The sequence below is a fragment of the Barbus barbus genome, assembly GCF_936440315.1.
Source record: "Barbus barbus genome assembly, chromosome: 15".
In the NCBI taxonomy this organism is placed as follows: domain Eukaryota; kingdom Metazoa; phylum Chordata; class Actinopteri; order Cypriniformes; family Cyprinidae; genus Barbus; species Barbus barbus.
The window spans coordinates 14193665-14213593 of record NC_136743.1 but is presented as its reverse complement, the minus strand read 5'-3'; the positions used below and the strand labels follow the sequence as shown (position 1 = coordinate 14213593).

At 39.0% G+C, this 19929-nt stretch overlaps 1 protein-coding gene across 2 annotated transcripts; it reads right to left on the bottom strand.

The window, feature by feature from the left end:
• Nucleotides 1–9: 9 nt before the first annotated feature.
• LOC306881045 (EMILIN-2-like) lies at nt 10–15490 on the bottom strand. Of its 2 annotated transcripts, XM_079434930.1 has the most exons (9): nt 13278–13718; nt 12712–12837; nt 10313–10497; nt 8346–10232; nt 2849–3214; nt 2701–2754; nt 2560–2610; nt 1314–1451; nt 10–1163 (listed from the first exon to the last, which is right to left on the bottom strand). In XM_079434930.1, the coding sequence occupies exons 1-9, from the start codon at nt 13412–13414 to the stop codon at nt 835–837; spliced, it is 3273 nt and encodes a 1090-aa protein (XP_079291056.1). In that variant the 5' UTR covers nt 13415–13718; the 3' UTR covers nt 10–834. The 2 variants fall into 2 exon arrangements, with proteins under 2 accessions (XP_079291056.1, XP_079291057.1); XM_079434931.1 differs by lacking the exons at nt 12712–12837; nt 13278–13718 and adding an exon at nt 15439–15490.
• Between the last annotated feature and the right edge of the window lie 4439 nt (nt 15491–19929).

The following is a 19929-nucleotide window of genomic DNA, read 5'->3' as shown; positions in this document are numbered from 1 at the left end:
CTTACTGCAAAAGACAACAGATCAGTTTTTAATTCACAAGCCCAAATGTGTATTTTACAGTATCTATTATTTATTTTTATCATCTCACCCAAAGTACATTTAAAACTAACTGCGATAAATCAATTTTACACTGCAGATGTGCATATTTTGATCATCATTTGGGGGGGGGGTTTATCCAACACCCTGAAAATGAAGTGCACAAGCCCTTACATCATGGTAGTTCATTTATTTATTTATTTTATAGATAAAAATATTGCCTGTAAGAGAAGTGATATTCAAACTGAACTGTTGAACTAGTTTTTAAAGATTAAAAAATATGCATTTGTTAATGTTACAAAAAATATATAAACCTTTTACATTTTATAGATATTTTAAGATAACAATTTAAAAAAAACTATATAGATTGTTGCACATATACTACTAAAATCTAATGGTAAGCTCTTTTTCTTAGTGATTGTGTGAGTGCATTCGTGATTTATATTTTACCACCTCAAACACATTCCACCTTTAAACATCTAAATAACTCTGTATTTTGTCAGATAAATAACCAAAGCCAAACTAATGTGTAGTCACAACTCTCAAGGTATGGTCACATTTACCAATGTTCTGCAAATTTCCGCAAACCAATGTTTGTTCTTTCAATGGGAATCCACGCTGTTGGGAATTTTAAAGTTTTTCCCATAAAGATTTCGCAATGGATTCAAGCTGGTCACGCCAACATGCCCCTATTTTGCATAATATTGCTAATATGACCGCACCTTTCCAAATGAGGCAGCATTTTGAATAGTTAGACTTGCGTAAAAAGTCACGTTAGCACCCCTCTCATTGACGGGGTTATCTCTTGGCTTGAGGCGAGTAGAGGAATATAGCGCTGAAGGTGGAGAGGATCTCTCTGGATTCAGAGATCGCCAGCTTCCCGGCAGTGCGCACCAAGGCCACGGTGTCACCTTGCCGGAGTGGGAGGATGAGGCTGAAGGATGCAGACCCCCCACACATGCACTGATCTCGGGTCAGCCGTGGATGGCCACTCCAGTAACCCGCTGTGTCCAACTTCTGCACGCTGCGATTGGACACTGAGAGCACGGCTTCTGCATGCTCACCCCGTGAAGCTGTTAGAACGGCGCTCACCAGATAACGGCCGTCAGCAGGCACCGTGAAGATCCCTACAGAGAGGGAGGAGCAACATCAGCAGCCAAATAGGATATAGGGTATACATTGAAAACCCATATGGGAACCTCTGTTTCTTGAAGCCAAACAGCTAATCTAAACACGTTTATTTCACAGACAGGGTTTATTAAATAGTTTCAGTTGACCTGTTTGAGGGTTATAGTGTCCTCCATCATTGACGAGCACCCTATCAAAGCGAATGATACCGAAGTCCCCTGAGAACATCTGCCGGGTGAGGCCAGCCGAGAAAGAAAATGGATCTGTCAAGGAGTTCTGCTGTGACACTATTGTGAAGAAGAGACATGTATCAACATCACATGCCTGAATAGTATGTTTTGATCATTACACACCTGTCCAAAATGAACTTTGCCACACCTGCCAGTGGTGAGTGAATTGAGAAACTTTACTTGGCAGTAAATATCTTTATTGGCCATGAAACTGTAATTTGCAGTATTTTTATAAAAGAAAAATTCCAAACAGCACAACAAAAAAGCATATTATTTTTTATCTTAATTACTTTTGACAAGTGTTATTTAGCATTATTTATATTGAACCATTTATTTATATTTTAAATGAGCTTTTATTTTTATATTGTCATTTTAATTTTATTTAGGGTTTGGCAATATTTTTCTAAATATGGAGCTTTATTTTATTTCAGATAATTTTTAGTCATTTTAGTACTTCAACTTATTTTACTACAGTTAGTTGGTGTAAGTAATGTAAGTTCTGTATGTTTTAATATAATATATTTCTATTACATTGCTTATATTGATCTATATTGCTATAGTTTTGCCTTTGATATGCTTCTATTACTTACCTAACTGAAAAATACATTGTTTTAAGCAGAAATCAGATACAATAAATTAAAGTTGAATTTTAATAATTAAAAATACTGGCTAAGAAAGGGATTTTTGGCAGTGATCAGCATGGTATCTCTAACAGCACCTTTCTCAAGAACATGACAACAATGTGATTATTGTTTCTCATATTTTCATTTTGTAGTCTCTACATTGATGCTCTGGAAAAAAAATAATAGGCATCCTTAATGAAATTTCCATTGAGGTAAAGACATTAGAAGACACCCATGTTGAGACAGAAGTTTTCTATGATTCATGCTCATCACTTTCATCGGTGAAGGTCAGGCTATTATTCTTACAGTTCCAGTTTCCCATGTGTTATGTTACAGTTCCTAATAAAGTTAGCAGACACTGTCAAGGAACTTTCCAAAGCCAGTTTTTACTTTTAATTTGCACTTGGCAAGTGATAATTTTGGACTCACAAGTGACACAATTGTGAACAGTTGGAATATTTGAACATTTTTGGCCTCCGAATTGTACAATATAATTTAAAACAGTTGTAACTACTTTATTTCTGTACATAACAACTTGTTACCTGGAGTGGCAATAGGTCTTTGATATGCAGGATTCCATAGGACATGGGCAGCTGTAACGAGAATTAATAGTCATAATTCTGTAAATTTGAACAATTTTACAAAAAATGTTATAATGCAAACAATATAAATAAAGAAAAAACCTTCTGGCTGAGACTGTTTGGTATTATATGAGACTGGATTGACGGGAGAATAACCTATGGAAAAGAAAAAAAGCAGTCAAATACTTTTTTTGACACTTTAAGTTTAAATTTATAATAATATAAATTTTAAAATGTATCTACTTCATACCTGGAGAACCTGCAAATCCTTTCAAAGGTGTTTTTGAGTCCTCTGACCTTTGATCCCGTCTGACCGTGACCCTGCGCACATACCCAGGTGGGCCGGCTTGCCCTGATACCACCACTGGCTGGTGTACGGCAGGTTGGTAGGGTTTTACGGGGTGGATGGGATGCTTGGGGCTGCCTGGTGGCTGAAGGAAGTAGGGATTGTGTGGGATGTGTGGCTGGCGCACATGAGGGCGGCTGGTGGGGGCTGGCACTGTTCTGTGTGGTATGATCAAAGGTATGTGGATGTGAGGAACATAAGGTCTCAAGGGTTGTGTAGGAGCTCGAGTGTCAGGGCCAGACACGGGTCTCTCTTGCCTAACAGGCAGTCCTGTGAAAAAGAAAGAGGGATTTAGGATGAAAGACCCAAAAGGACAAAAAATATACCATTCAAAGCACAGTGTTCCAAAGTTTAGGCTTGGTAACAATCATGTTTCTAAAAGAAGTCTCTTGCTCACAAAGGCTGCATTTATTTGACCAAATACTTCACGTGTTTTTAGAGGGTTTTTCATTTTCTTTATTGTGGGTTTTCTTATACACTGATAAATTGACAAATATTAGCATACAGCACATATTTTTGACAACAATAACGGTTGCTACAATTTGATCAAACTATTGTTTACATGAGGTAAAGTTTGTAATTTGCAGGTAAACATAGTAAATGTTGAAAACAATTGTGCTGCTTAAATATTTAGTGGAAACCATTTTTTATATATATTTTATGAAAATAAAGTTTAAAAGAACAGCATTTATTACAATACAAATCTTTAGTAAAATTATAAACGTCTTGACTGTCAATTTTGATCAATTTAATACAACCTTGCTTTATTAATAATTTCTTTAAAAAACAAAAACAAATCTTGCTGACCCTACATGTTTCAGAGATAGTGTAAGAATATCCCCAATAAAGAAAACAAAAAAACCCCTTTAAAAATATCTAAAACACGTGTCAAGAAAATGTTTCAATTTAATGACTCATTGGGTAGCACAAAATAACACTCTTACACTAGAAAATACACTTTTATTTCTAAAAAGTAATAATGTTTTACAGTTTTTTTAATTATTAAAGGTAAGTGTGTGTTTATTTTCATTCTTTTAATGAGTTTTTTTTTCATTAAGGGCAAATGTGTGAAACTGACATTATTTTATACTCATCCAAAAATATCTAAATCAATTCTCATTGAGTAATTTCAAACATGCTTATCATAAGGGGTGTGATTTCAATATGAGAATATGTTTTAATGTGTAACATATGTTTAATGTGTTTTTGAATAAATTAGTAGATGAAAGGGATAGATCACCCAAAAAATAAAAGTTCTGTCATCATTTACTCACTGTCATTTTATTTAGAAACCATATGACTTTCTTTTATAAAAGCATATATTTTGTAAAATGCTGGTAAACAGTTTTGGACTTGTTATAGGTTGGTAAAATCTAAGGTTATAGGAATGTCAGCTTGCCAGCCCCCTTTTTTTAAAGCATCTATAAAGCATTTTAATGGCATTTAACCCATTCTGCAAACCTGTGTAAAAGCTGTTAACCTCTGATTTCAGCCAAAGTACTCATGCCAGTGCTTCTAAATAAAACACCACAGAGAGCTTTAATGTTCAATTCAATGTTTTTGAATTTCACAGTGCACCTTATTTACAAAGCCTTTCTGTCTTTACACACGGCTGTCAGCTCAGTCTAATGAGGGAGAAAATCTTTTTTTCAGCTCACACTTGCAGCCCTAAAGATCTCGCACATCTCACACTCTTTTCCAAAACCTCACATTTTCTCTTTTTAATCCCTTTTTGCTGTCGGTGGGTTACAAGCTTTTCTACAGCGATTTCGAGAAAACAACTTTCCTGTCCTACCAGATGCTGCTGTCTAAATTGAGAAGTGTAATGCGTCATTCCTGACATTAGGGTCTATTTGGACTCTGAATTTGATTGGCTGTTGTAGGAAGTAATTCAAAAGAGGGGCGGAGCTTGAGTCCCATGGGTTCACTTGGGAACAGTATCAACTCATACTGCAAAATGGACATGGCTAAAATTATGCGTCAGTACCGTTTGTCTGTTCAAATATCCGATTTCACACAAACATATTCCTTCCCACATACATTGCATCTCCCAAGGGATAATAGGCATCTATATTTGTGTTTCCCACAAGTCTGTTTGGCATTCTGAGCAAATAACAGACTCATCACACACATAATGCCTAACGGCTGCAACACAAACACATGTTTCAGAGTAAATCACGGACATGCTGATTTGAAATACTGGATGTAGAGACTCAGAACTGTGGGTTTAATGAGTCAAAAACACTCAGCTGAAATTAGGGATTCACCACTCTTTGATGTGGAGAGCCTTTTTTTAAAACATATTTAGCTGATGAATGGAAGACTGGTTCTTCTGAATGGTCTTTTTGTTGACAGTTTTAGGATTGGAAAGCAAAAAGCTCCATGGGGTGTGGTGATTTTGTGTATGGAAACAAGAACACAAACACACAAGTGAAACAACTAAAGTTGGACCCTGCTGTAATGGCCAGACCTGATCCAATCTGAGAACTTCCACATGGGTTCCTGGACCCAGAGAGAGAAACTTTAACCTGAAACCAGCTGGGAATACCTTCAACCCTGTTTACAAAAATCAGCATATGCTGGTTAGGTTTGTTTTGAAGCATGGCAGCTGATTAAACTTGTCCTGAGCTGGTTAAAAGCTGGTTATGAGCTGGTCATGTGCTGGTCCTAAGCAACTAGCTCCTGCTCAGCTTAAACCAGCTCAAACCAGCTGCCATGCTTCAAATCAAAACATACCTAACCAGCATATGGTTTTTTCAACAGAGAAGTCTGGCACTTAAAAGTCTGTTTATCTTCACACAATGTTACATAATATAAAACAAGAGTAGAAACGCATTTGGTGAGAGCAGGAAAGAGCTTCCTTTACATCCTCTGACCCAGAGATATCAATCAGTAGGAAGAGAGAAAAGAGAGAGGACACGGCTGATAAGAGTGTGGAGAGGAACACTATTCAAAGTTCACATCCATTTTTGGGGGTGTCAGTAGAATGCTAAACAACAACGTCATTGTCTTGCAAATGTTTCCACAGAACATGGAAACGGATCAAGATGAATTCAAGAACTGAAATTAAGTCATTGTCTCCAAAGCAAACAGTGAGTTTTCTGAACACGCCTGATTTGTGGCCAGAATAATGAGTTGAGAGTGTTTTCTATGCAGTCCTCAAACATTCCCAGGCTTAACTGATGCCTTGAACCATGTAAAAAAAAAAAAAATCAATGAAGAGCCATTAGAGTAAATTACCAGAGAAACCAAGCTTGGTCGCTTTGTCACAGAGACGCAGCTGGATGGGCCGTTCCAGAATTGTGCAATGTGCCTCTGCCATGATCAGTGGCCAAATAGTTTGAGTAATGCTGAGGCTATTCAGGGATAAGGTCTGTTGTGTTTCTGACTTTAACTTTTAACTGTATCATGTCACACAAGAAGGCATAGGAATCAAGAATAAATCTATGGATTCCTTTAAACGATTCCAGTTCCTTAATGGTTCCATTATCAATTATTTTAGTACTTGAATGCAGTCCAATAATTGTCACCCAAAAATGAACATTGTGTCATCATTTACTCACCCTCAAGTAGTTCCAAACCTGTACGAATGTCTTTGTTCTGCTGAACACAAAGGAAGATATTCTGAGGAAAGTTTGTAACCAGGTTGTTTTGGGGCACCATTGACTTCCATAGTAAGAAAAATAAATACTATGGAAGTCAATGGTGCCCGAGAACTTCTCTTTTTCCCACATTCTTCAGAATATCTTCCTTTGTGTTCAGCAGAACAAAGACATTCATACAGGTTTAGAACTACCTGAGGGCGAGTAAATGATGACAATTTTAATTTTTGGGTGAACTATCCCTTTGATGTTTTACTATATATTAAACCAGGTAACATATTTTTAAAACTCATTATGTACATCTTTAGTTACACATTGTCATATCGATAACCAGACAGTAACTAGTGATTTAAGTCTCATAATTCAGCTGTATGTCTGATTCACTAAAAAGATCTGGCTCAGGAGAGTCATTAGTTTGGCAGTCTACACAGGTTGCAATGTGTGTCTTTGATTCACTAAAAAGAATCATATGATTCATTCATTCAGGAGTCGGATTACAAAGGTTGTGCTGCATACTTTTGATTCACTAAAAATGAACCGGCTCATAAGAATCATTCGTTCAGGAATCAGACTATGTGGGTAGAGACATGCCTTTGATTCACTAAAAAGAAACGAGTGAAAAGAGTCATTCATAGGGAGTCAGACTACACATTGCGCTGTTTGCTTTTGATTCACTAAAAAGAAATATAAACTGGCTTATTTCGCACTGGGCCTATATTCCAAAACGTTTTTACAGTGCTGCTGAATAATTAGTGCTGGTTGTTTTTTTATTCATTATTTGAGGTTAAATGACACATGTATTGTGCATTGTCACAGCATAAATGTGACTTTTATATATATATATATATATATATATTTAAATGTATATATAGATCTTTAGCAATGGCCGCTTTGGCACAGTTACTGTTTAGCCACAGTTATTGGGAAAACAGCTTTTGTTTCTGTAAGAGACGGACCTCCACCCTTATCAGGAATGATGACATCACCCTTTAACGGGAGTTTATGAGAATGTGCATTCTCTAGTGAAATCACAGTCGTCTCATAGCTGAACATCTGCAGAGGGGTGTGGGAATTCATCACCTCCTGAGGCCCTCAAGTTGACTTTGGAGCTTAATGAGTACCAGACCTGCCTGCAACTGAACTCGCTCGCCAGTTCTAAATGTTATAGGCGGAGAAAGCTGGGCATTACAAAAATATAGACCACACAACTCCTCCACTCATAAAACCACTGAACACAGTATATGTACCGAGATATTTTTTTAGACATAGGTTCAAATGGACCATAGGTAAGGACCAAAGTAAAGTCAGTTACACATTTTAGCATTAAGTTAATGAATAGGAAATCACTCATTCTATCAAGAGACATGTAATGTTAACAAAATAAAAAAATATGCTTTTGTGAACATAAAAAGCAAAGGGATCCATTCCAAAGTGCCTAGCTGTTGTTTTGACATATTACAGGCACATACAAAAGGCACAGGAAACCTTTTCTGGCCCCCTGCCTCTCAACGGCTTTGGGGCATACAGGTTATTGTATTATTGGTTCAGTATGCTGAAACGATACACTGCAAAACATAGCATACAACATTCTCCAAACTGTTAGGTTACTAAAAATACCATTTGGTCGCAAATCCCAAAAAATTTAAACACAATAAAAATAGGTGGTTACAAATTGGAAGGCAAATACAAAGACTGACTTTCAGGTAGTTCAATTTCCATTTTCCAATACTAACTGGCTAAAAACATAAAAACAGGTTTCCGTGGCTCCCTCATTTTGCCATTAACATCTGAAAGCTTACCTTGGTCTCTACTTGCATGGATCTGCTTAGCCATTCCTGCTAGCTGACTCTGAAAATTCAGAAGGGAGTTTTGAAGAGCTGTGATCGCTCCTGAATGACTGCCCAGAGTGCTGTTCATCTGTGCCACCTTACTCTCCAATTCCCCTGAAAGGCCCTGGATGTTGTTCCTGTCACCATCAAGGCTTCCACAGATCTTCTCCAGAGCAGTCACCCTGCCGTCCACAGCAGAGACACCCTCAGCTACTCCAGCTGTGTTGAACTTACACACACTCAATTCCGTGGTCACTCGGGCGTTCAGTGCATCCACTTGGTCTTTTAGCTCCTTGATCTGGTTGTGGCTTGGTTTACCAGTTTCTACCCAAAGAGGGGAACTGCTTACCTGCTGGCAACATGAGGAGTTCAATGTGTGAATGTCTTGGCTAAATTTGCTAACTGTGTCTCCCAGTCCCGTTATAGCTCCAGTCACGCCATTAACGTTGTCAGTCAAAGCATTAATTCTTTTGCGGGTGTCCTGTATATGTGCATTAATAAACTGTTTTTCAGGTGACATTTTTACAGTATCTTCTAATGCATGAAGCCTTGCTATGTTGTTCACAAAATCAGAACGTAAAACATCCAGATCATTTCTACAAAGTCTTACGTCCTTTACAAGACTATTCAGGCCTTCTGTGTTTTGGGAATCAGTGGGTAGGTTGGTTTTGCAGTCGGTTGAGCATATCTGTCCAATTGCATTAAACTTGTCCTCCAACCCCTTTATAAGGTACCTGTTAGCATTGACTTGAATTTGCAGTGCATCGACAGAATCGCTAGACATCCCTGGGAAGGAGTTGTTGTTCATTTCGATCAACATGGAAGTGAACTGATCCTGCACAGCATTGAGTTTCTGGTCCAGGAGTTGACGTAGCATAGCTACTTCATCCTTAATTTCCTTGGTAAGTTTTTCATCCACATAGAAGCAATACGTCTCTGCATTCCTCTCGGTGACGTTCATCCTGTCCTCTAGGTCCTCTAATTGCAAACTGAGTACATCTTCTATCTTCAGTGAGGACAAATGCTCTAGCTCATTGTCCACTCTGGCATTAAGGACACGATGGGCCTCTGCCACTCGAATAAGTTCCCTCTTCAAGTCATCATAGTCACCATCAATGGTTGTTTGTTGGTTTGTGCGCACTACACCATCTGACATTGACAAATCCAACCGGAGCTCACGGATCTCCTTTCTAAGCTCAGCTTCCTTGTTGTGCACTAGATCAGTAAGGCTCACATAGCTGCTGTCCTTTCCATCTTCACATGTTTTTTGAAGAGACTGAATCTTTTCATCGCATACACTTTTCAGCTTGGCCATCTCTTCTTCCATGTTTACAACAAGTTCCTTCTTGAGCTTCTCAAATTTCCCATCAATATAAGTCTGAAGGATGTCTATATCTGGAGCAGCATCACCCGTGACTGGTAGGCCTTGAGAGGAACTATCCATGAGCATTCGTATCTGCCCATCATGCCCTGTCACTGTTCCCCGCAGTTCCTCAAGAGCTTCGTCTTTGCTTTTGAGAGCATCTGTCATATCATTGAGCCTGGACAACAATGTCTCCATTTCTCTTTCTCCACGGGTGTGGCCTCTCATTGCCTGGTGGCCATCCAGATGCACCACACTCTCCTCCGTGCCTCCTGTTCTTGCGCTGTCAGGTGAAGTCCTGTCATTGAGGAGGGTAATGAGCATCTTGCTGGTGTCCTCCTGCAAGTCTGTCCTCAGGTTCTCAGCCATACCTGTCATGGCTGCTTGAAGATCCAGAACTGTCTGTGAAAGGCGCTGCACTTCTTCGTCCAATATGCGGGTTTTGTCAGCTGTTCGTCTGATTTCATATTGTCCCGTTTCTCGTCGTCCTGGCCCTGTGGTAACAAAATACAAATAAAAACTTTTTTTTTTTTTAAATACTCCTCGATGTCTGGAAAATATCCTGATGACATACTTTGTGCAGGTCGAGTTTGTCCATGCTGTGGCTGTGGGTACGATTGTGGATATGCTGTCTGTCCATTTGGAGAGCCTTTCAGTTCTCTGCAGTCTGGGCCCTGGTGTCCTGGGCAGCACCTCCATTCTAGCTCAGTCACAGTCTTGTATGCTATCTTGTAAGTCGGCCGAAACCGAGTCTGGTATCTGAAAAAAAAACACACAAAAAACCCGATTAAGATGGCATTTTACATTAACTGAAATATGAAAAACAAACAATGAAACAACTTGACTCCACAATCTTGATTTGCTCGCACCATCCTTTATAAGGCTTAGGTCACTTACTGCTATTACTTTGAACTGTGAGTAATGGATCATGAAGCTTTGCCCCTATTATAGGATAAAAGCAAAGGTAAAGGCAAGCATCAACTTGCGCAGACTGAGAGGGATTAATAAGAAGAGTCTTCTGGCCTAGTCTGTTCAGCTTCACTTAATGATGTTGATCTTGTTACTTCTGATGGATAATGCTGCAATTAGAAGTGCAATCATTCTAGTTCTTATGCCACAACAAGTTGAGCCAAACAATTAATATCACAGTTGCTTTAGAACTAGGTGAAATGCTTCAAGAACAAAAGTGAGACAAAGCCAAATACGGCAGCCTTAAATTCCTCACATGACTTTACAAAAAGAATGAAATCATACATACAACATTCATCAATGAAGTATAATCTTTATTAAACTGCCTACTCAAAAGCTTTGAGTGTATGTACAGTATGTGTTACAATGCCATTATAATGATTTCATCTTGATGCTTAATTTAATGTAGGTTATACACTGAAATTCCTCCCAGTCTCCACATATTCAATTAATCAAACACTAGTCTAACTCAATGACCTTTTAAAGCAAACAACAGCTTACATAAATTCTTGTGGCAGTTGTGCAGTAAAGAACTTCAGTTTGTGAAATAGTGTGAGCAATATTTTACATAAAACATCACAATTATGTCATAACAATCCAGAATAGGACTTTCAATGGACTAAGCAAATATCTTCAATGTTCTTTTTAATCTAACTGTTTACTACATTAATAAGCAAAACTGACCTATACTGTCAGTGACATCTGAAACAAAAAGCTAGCTAGCCAACTAAAGTAAACAGCTTGAGTACATCTTGCACCAAACTCTTGGCACTGCCACAGAATCGGCACAATCTTTAAAAGTTAAAGCACTAAATCAATTAAAAACAAAACAAAAACAACAGTTCCAATTAGAGTGCTGATATTTATAATTGAACACTGATATAGTTTACTGTATAACTCTGCTTGAGTTTGAGTCATTCCAGACCAGAGTATGTGAGTGTTGAGGAGGGGCAGAGCACGTGCTTTCTGGGAAAAAAAACATGTGTTCTGGAAAATCCAGAGTGATTAAAGAATGCTATGACCAGGGCGGGTAACCCTCTGTCAATCCGTTCCAATCACACACTGTTCCAGAACACTTTTCAGTGTTTGCGCTGCAATTATTTTAACAAATTTCCCTGTGAATATTAACATCTTGTTTATAGATCTTGTTTATGCTGTAAAAGCAGAATCCCATTAGTATCGTATATTAACACTCTATGGGCTGGTTTCACATACAGGCCTTAGACTAAACCAGGATTAGGCCCTATAGTCCAATTAGGACATTTAAAGGAGCACTCCACTTTTTTGGAAATAGGCTCATTTTCCAAGTCCCCAAGAGTTAAACAGTTGAATTTTACTGTTTTTGAATCCATTCAGCCAATCTCCAGGTCTGACCAAAGAGTTTCTATATTTTTCCTATTTAAAACTTGACTCTTCTGTAGTTATTGCGTCTACTGCACCCATGGTACGGCAGCAAAGTTCCTTTTCATTTTCCGTCAGTCTTAGTACACAATGTAACTACAGAAAAGTCAAGTTTTTAAATAGGAAAAATAAAGAAACTCTTTGGTCATTTTTGAGTGAGATGCTAATGGTCTAATCCGATTCAATGATCTATGCTAAGCTAAACTAAAAGTGCTACCGCCAGACCCAGAGTTCGGCTGAATGGATTCAAAAACGGTAAAACTCAACTGTTCAACTCTTGGGGACTTGGAAAATGAGCCTATTTCCAAAAAAAGTGGAGTGCTCCTTTAAGTAATTTTTATAAATGTGCCTTTAAAAAAAATTGCTGGTGTCCCTCTTGAGACAAAACAAAGGCATTGTTATATTTTAAGTTCAATCAGTGCAAGTTTCTTTCAGTTGAAACAGTTGAGACTTATATTTTAGGCTTAAGCCTTGTCTGTGAAACCGGGGGTCTAGTACATGTGAATCATGCATTTGGTGTAGTGTCTTCGAGTCCATAAGGAGCATGAGAAGTACCGAGCATCAGTACTTCCACACGCCCCTCCCGGTCTCTTGAGTACTTACATCATTTGTGGCTCACAGTCAGGCTGATGCTCGGGACAGCGCGCGGCTTCAGGTTCAACGTGACTTTCCACACTGCCTTGAACTGCGCAGCTTACGTTCTTTTGGACTATAAAAGCGCACCAGTTTCTGTATAATACACAGATTCATAATAATAATAAGAAGAAGAATTCGAGTGGGTGTTTACCGCAAAGCAAAAACCTAACATATATCGAGCATTTTTTCCATACTAACTGACAGCAAATTCTGAATGTGACAAAATTGAAAAGTGAAAATTATTAAAGTTAAATTTAAGTGAAAATTATGTTCTTTTAAAATAAAAGCAAATGTTTTCCCCACCCTGAAAAAAGTCACTGAAATGTTAAACACCACGGAGGAATATTCAATAAATCGATTGACCTCTTGTTACTTGTTTCTTTAGCGATTTACCACAATCAGAGAACCAAACAACAGCAACAAAAGCAAATGTCACCCCAGGAGTTTGCTGTGAGTTAAATAATTTGTCTATTTTGAGATACAGAGAACATCATACAAGAAGTCTACGCTGTAAACACTTCTGGAGAACTTACTTATTTCTGTGCCTGTGAACGGCTCCTGAATATGCGCTGCCCTGAAACAGACTTGACGGATATCCATGAGCGAGAGAAACGCTTATGATAAATAAAACTGATAACTGTACTCCAGGGAAAGGTGGCTGGCAATTCATTGTCTAAAAACAAAGCAGCCAAAAGCCTGCACAGAGTCGGTGTGAGAAGAGTCGAGTAGTGTTTCAGCCTCTGGAGGCCAGAGAATAAAGAGCGCGCGTCCAACTTACTGCTAAGTTTGACAAAGTTCGAGGAAGTCCGAAAAACTGAAGGTGGACTCTAGTCTGCAGGGGTTCAATTCGCCGCCTATCCGAAAGAAGGGGGTAGATGGGGGTAGGGGAAGTAAAAAAAAGAAAAACAATAGCGCCCCTGCACACCCCACCAAGTGTAAATGAACACAGTTTCCGAGCTCAATTGAAAACATCTGCCTTTATCTCTGTCACTGGAAACTATTACTTGGTGATCACGTAACATTAAGTACGTCAAAAACACAGCGAATAAGTGACGAGAAAAGCTTTTTGTTCGATTTGTTTACACAGTTGCAAAAACGCTTTACACAATCAACCACATTGCTTTGTGCTCATCGGATGATATGCTTTGCATGGGTTGGATAATAGTGGTTAAGAAAAACGTCTTGGCTTCAAAATGCTGATCAGGTCATTTTGAGTAATATAGATAAATGGCAGATGGACGCATTATAGACAGACAGACAGACAGACAGACAGACAGACAGACAGACAGACAGACAGACAGACAGACAGACAGACAGACAGACAGATAGATAGATAGATAGATAGATAGATAGATAGATAGATAGATAGATAGATAGATAGATAGATAGATAAGTGAAACTGTAGGTGGATAAGACTCACATATACCCACAGAAACACACACAGATCATGGCTTTGGGTGGAGGATGAGGTTATGTCTATTTTAATTTCTTTATGACATACATAAGTACTAAATAACATAATAAATGGAAACCTTCATGACCTCACTGAGAATCGTGAGGGTGTGTGCCAGGGACGTGCACAGGAATTTTGAGGGGCAGTTGCTCTGACCTGAAAGAAGCAACTCACAAAAAAAACAACTCCCAAAAAAAACAACTCACGGGCTATATGAAGGACTGAGAATAACAGGGTCTTTATTAAAATATATATACACAAAGAGGTAAAACACTGAAATACAGCACTCAATCACTTTAACTACTACTAATAATAACACAGAAAAACATGACTTGAGTCATGAAAATCCCTACATCAATATCCCTATCAATATCCTATCAAGTCATTATGTTCTGCTCAGGCAAGATCTTTGAAATGACCTCTAAAATAGCCATTGTTTTTTTAGATTACAATTATTTAGCATGCAGCTCTTTAACCCTATACTTTCTAGCATGGTCCTCTCATCTCATATTTGGTGATCATCACTTAGGCCTACCTGCCTCCTCACCTCTGATTTTTGAACTAATCAATCATGTTAACAACTTTACAGCACTTGTTGTGAATTTCACTGACACTGTAGTAGGGTCACTTTGTGAAAATCTATATCTAAATGGTTAATTATAGATCTAGTAAGACAGAAACTCACCTGTTCCCCACTCATATTGGTCTGAAAAGGTAAAGAGGTGTTTCAGGTCTCGGGAGACTAGCATAAATTCACCGACACCGCCATCTGCTGTTTTGCCCGCACTCGTGTGAGAAAATCTGCCTGTCGCATTTGTGAGAAAATCAAGCCAAGTTTCCTCATAAAAAGGCAAATGAGTCTCACAGTTGTAACACACAATTTGTCCACACCTCTGTATTTTCTCTCAAATAGAGTTTTGTATTTGAAAACCACTTTGCGTTTGTTTGAAAGTTGAGTTTTTCTTTGCAACGCAGATTGTGTTTATTTGCAAAACACTGGATTTGTTTGATAAATATCGGCACAAAAATCGCTCCATATGAGACGCCTCACCCGACAACCGCGACAATCTCGCGCCCGCTCATGCAGGCTCAGCTCAGGTGCCCGTCACGCGCAGCGCTGCAGCAGCCACGTAAACAGAGTTTGCCCTTCCCCTACTGACTTTCACTTTCGGTGCCCGAATAGAAGTGAATGAGGCTTTTCGATTTTTTTTTTTTTATTATTATTATTAATCTAGGCTTACGTGAAAATCTGCATCCATTGTACGATGTTGTTGTTTTTTTCCTCGGAAGGGCAACGTGAGTCGAAAAGGGCATATGGGCAGTTGCCAGGGCAACCTGAGCAACCCCCCTGTGCACGTCCCTGGTGTGTGCTACCATTTCAAAGTACATGGTGTGATGCCACATGATTTAAATCAAATAAAGAATCTAGTTGGAAGAACATGTAAAATATTTTCAGAGATTGAAAATACTACAGTTGACCAGGTGGTAAACTTATTCTGTGAACCTAACTTCAAAGCCTCAAACAGTTACCTAAGGTAGACACCTGCCTGGTATTGTCTATGACTGATTCATCACACTCCTTAAAAATGCTGTCAAATCAAGTGCGCAAAGGCAGATGACAAACTTAACCAACATACGTGATTAAATCACAGCAGATGCAATTACAGCAGATCCACAAAATGAGATTAAACAAAACTAATCACAGTTTTTCAATGTGAAGTGGCAATCGGCCTCTCGCATTCGTGCTGGTTTTAGCTGTGTCCGTGTGTTCATGCTCCAGCAGAGGGCAGTGCACACCCACGAAACATTAAACACAGAACGTCAAAAAACGCTCAGCGTGGAGCGTCTCGGCTTTTCGAAATCATGCTGTTGCACATCATACATTGCGTGGCTGAAAACGATCACACAGATCTTCTATGAGACCAGACCTATTGTGATAAAAATAGCATATTGCATAGGTTAGCTACATGAACTTGACAACATCAGCCTGAGCAGAAATAGCCACAAACACACCCTTATAAAAATGATAAAAGTCCTTTAAAAATGAAATGTATCCTTTCACATTTAAATAATAATAATATAAATGTAAGGATTGTGCAAAGTAAGTTTTATTAAAATGGTGAATGGTTTATTTTAGATTATATCACCACATTTTATATTCTGTAATGCATTGTTTTCTCTTTGGTCTTAAACTGAGTTGGGCCCACAGGCAACTAAAATTGCCAGAGGCCCTACAACTCTTTATTCGTCTGTACATATTTTGGGGGCAAATAAATATGCTTTCAAAACCACTGGCATACAAGGAGAAAACCTTAGGAGGAGCTTTTGACAACTTACTGGCTAATGTGTCAGGTATTTAATTCATGCTGCCATTTCTGGGGGTTTACTCATGCAGAATGCACCTGACATCTAAAGTAGTTTTTGAATACCATGTATAAATCGGCTGAAAATATCCCTCTGTAAACTGTGGGTTAAGACATGTCACACTACTGATGATGGATTGTAGAAGGCGTTCGTGAGTGACCCGTGTTCGCGCATCTGGAACAAAACACCTTTTTTGTGGGCTCACTACAGCTGCGACTGTCCAATTTGTGTCTGATCAGGTTGGCAGCATGTGAAGCACCTCTGGCCCGCCTGCCGCTGACATTATATGTTACGGTGAAGACAGTGAGCTGAGTTCGGTGTAATTGGCGGGTGTGATCACTGCTCCACACTCACCACAGCATAATGCCGCTGTCCTGACAGAGAAGGTGAGTCACCGCGCGAGGCTGCTCCTTCCCTGCCAGGACTCGGCGCCACAGATTGGCCCACAGACCGACCGTGCTCGCACACTTCTGCGGCACCAGTCTGTGCCCACACCGTCACCTCGACGTGTTTTTTTTGTTCCGCGCCGCTTTGTCTTTAGTCTCTGTTGTTTGTGTGAAAATCCTCCTCTCAGCACTACGCCCCCTCTCAGGCAGGCGGGTGTCAACGGGAGGCGCTGAGACAGAGACTCTCACGCTGTTCATGGCTAGGTAATGGATAGCATCTCACTCCATGCGAACAAAGGGCAGAAAGCAGCCTCGTGTTCTTTGGGGTTTTGCTCCGTCTTTGTGGAGCGTGAGAGTTTCATCTCGCTGCTTTAATTAGGATAAAATGCAGAGTTTTTGGCACAAAAGCTGCCTAGATGTGTTAAATTGAATCTAATTAGCACTTCACTCCAGGTAACCTTTCTAGTCCTACTCGAGGAAGTACTCCTACTCTTTGGGGAGACTGTTCCAAATGCAAATTAATCTGTCCTTATATATATTATCCCAGTCAACATTTGTATGTGGGGCCCATGTGGGTTTGAAATGGGCTGAAAAATGGGCTCTGTATGGGATTGTCCGCGGGTTACATAATGGCCCCATGTAAATTGCCCAGATGGATTTCATGTAGGATTGTACTTCGTATTAGGCGGTACCCAAGTGGGCAACATGCATAAGACACATCTCAGTCCCAGCTTTAACCCAGTTGACATTTGTATGTGGGGCCCCTGTGGTTTTGAAACAGGCTGAAAAATGGGCTCTGTATGGGATTGTCCGCGGGTTCCATGTCCCCATGTTTATTGCCCAGGTGGATTTCATGTAGGATTGCAATTCAGGTGGCCCCCCTACTGGGCAACATGCATAAGACCCATCGTGGTCCCAGCTTTAGTTTTTTTTTTTTTTTGGGTACTACAAGGTTACTGCATGGGCTGAAATATGGGCTATGAGTGGGTTTGTCCACGGGTTCCATGTTGGCCCCAGCAACTTACTCATTTAGGTTTTATGCAGGATTTCACAGGGCTGTAGGTGAAGCCCAACTAGGAATCATATGCATGTGGCCCAACTAGGGATCATCTGGGTTCCATCTAAATGAGAAGCAACACCACACAAACAAGTTTTAAAGCAGTAGAGAACACAGGGAGACTGAAATATGTTCAAAATTCAGCTTTATTTAACTAACCATCATGTCATGTTTATGTCACAATGGCACAAAACTATTTTAGAACCAACCATGAGTGTTTGGGAAAGCTGTCAACCCACCAAATTTGAGAACACGATCTTCAAAAAAAAAAATACAGCTAGATGCTGCAACTTACAACCTCTTCAGTAAAATTTAAACTGCAGCCATCTTTTGGTGTATTCTTGCTGCCCTTTGTCCTCCTCTGTCTCTTGCTCCAGTGAACCATTTTGACAGAGCCCTCTCAGCTTCTTGCTGGTTGACTTTTGATGTCAGGGGGTTGTTCTTAAGAGCCTCTGCAAAAACAAATAAATTTTTAATACAAACTAATTAATATTACAAATAGGGATGGTCTGATCAATTTGCACTTCGACCAAACCAAAACTATAAAAAAAAAGTGCAACTTATAGTCCGGAAAATACAGTAATATGAATTAACATTGGTTAGTTGTGTTTTCATTAACTAATGTTAAAGGGTTAGTTCACCCAAAAATGTGGAAAATTATGTCATTAATGACTCACCCTGATGTCGACGCTGCTGACGTGTTATCTTTGTTATTGGGCGCACCAGAAAACACGTCAGCAGCGTCGTAAGTCAACAGTCACAGCAGTCGCACTCACAACAGACCCGGAAGAGAAGACAATACTGAATAAAGTCGTAATTTATTTTTTTTTGGACCAAAATGTATTTTTGATGCTTCAACAAATTCTAACTGACCCTCTGATGTCACATGGACTACTTTGATGATGTTTTTATTACCTTCCTGGACATGGACAGTATACCGTACATACATTTTCAATGGAGGGACAGAAAGCTCTCGGACTAAATCTAAAATATCTTAAACTGTGTTCCGAAGATGAACGGAGGTCTTACGGGTTTGGAACGACATGAGGGTGAGTCATTAATGACATAATTTTCATTTTTGGGTGAACTAACCCTTTAACAAAGAATAATACTGTAAAAAAAGCATTGCTCACTGTTAGCTGATGGTAGTTAATGCATTAACTAATGTTAACTTATTGTAAAGTGTTACCATCAAATTTAAGATCGTTATTAACAACTTATGTTTTTACTTAGTTAATTTACTTACCATACACAACGTTGAAAATACGCAAATCTTTAAACTTTTTTTTCCCATGACGGCCAAACAAATTGTACTCCAATGCCAGCTCATTTGAAAAGATGTATTTCATCATTCTTCTCGTTGCATCATCTATACTTGTGCCGCCCACATCTGCCACCATGGCAACCTAAGGATGAGAGCCAAAGATAGAAAACAAAAGTTTACATAAACTGCAAAAACAATAAGCTAAGATTAATAAAATCAATTCCTGAAAGTATACGGAAAATTAATTGCAATAGATATTTTTCTATCAAATGGTACTTTGCAGTCTATGTACAAATACTTACTGATATTCAAACTTTATTTTAGACTTAAAAAGGTATAGCAATAAAAAAAAAGAAAAAGAAACCACAACAATTTATCGATTAAAATTAGAGATCGACCGATATATCGATTTACCGATATTTTTCCCGATATTTAAGCATTTTTCCATAATCGAATATCGGTTTTATAATATCGGATTCCCCGATAAACACCGCCATCTTGTGGACGTTTTCAGAATTGCGCGCAGGATCGCAATTGCAGCGCATCTGAGGGGAGACGAGACAGCAACGGCGTGCAGGTACTTGATTTGCTGTAGTTAGTAAACTATTTAATATTACAGGCATTAATGCACAAATTAGATGTATTACATAAATGCCTGATA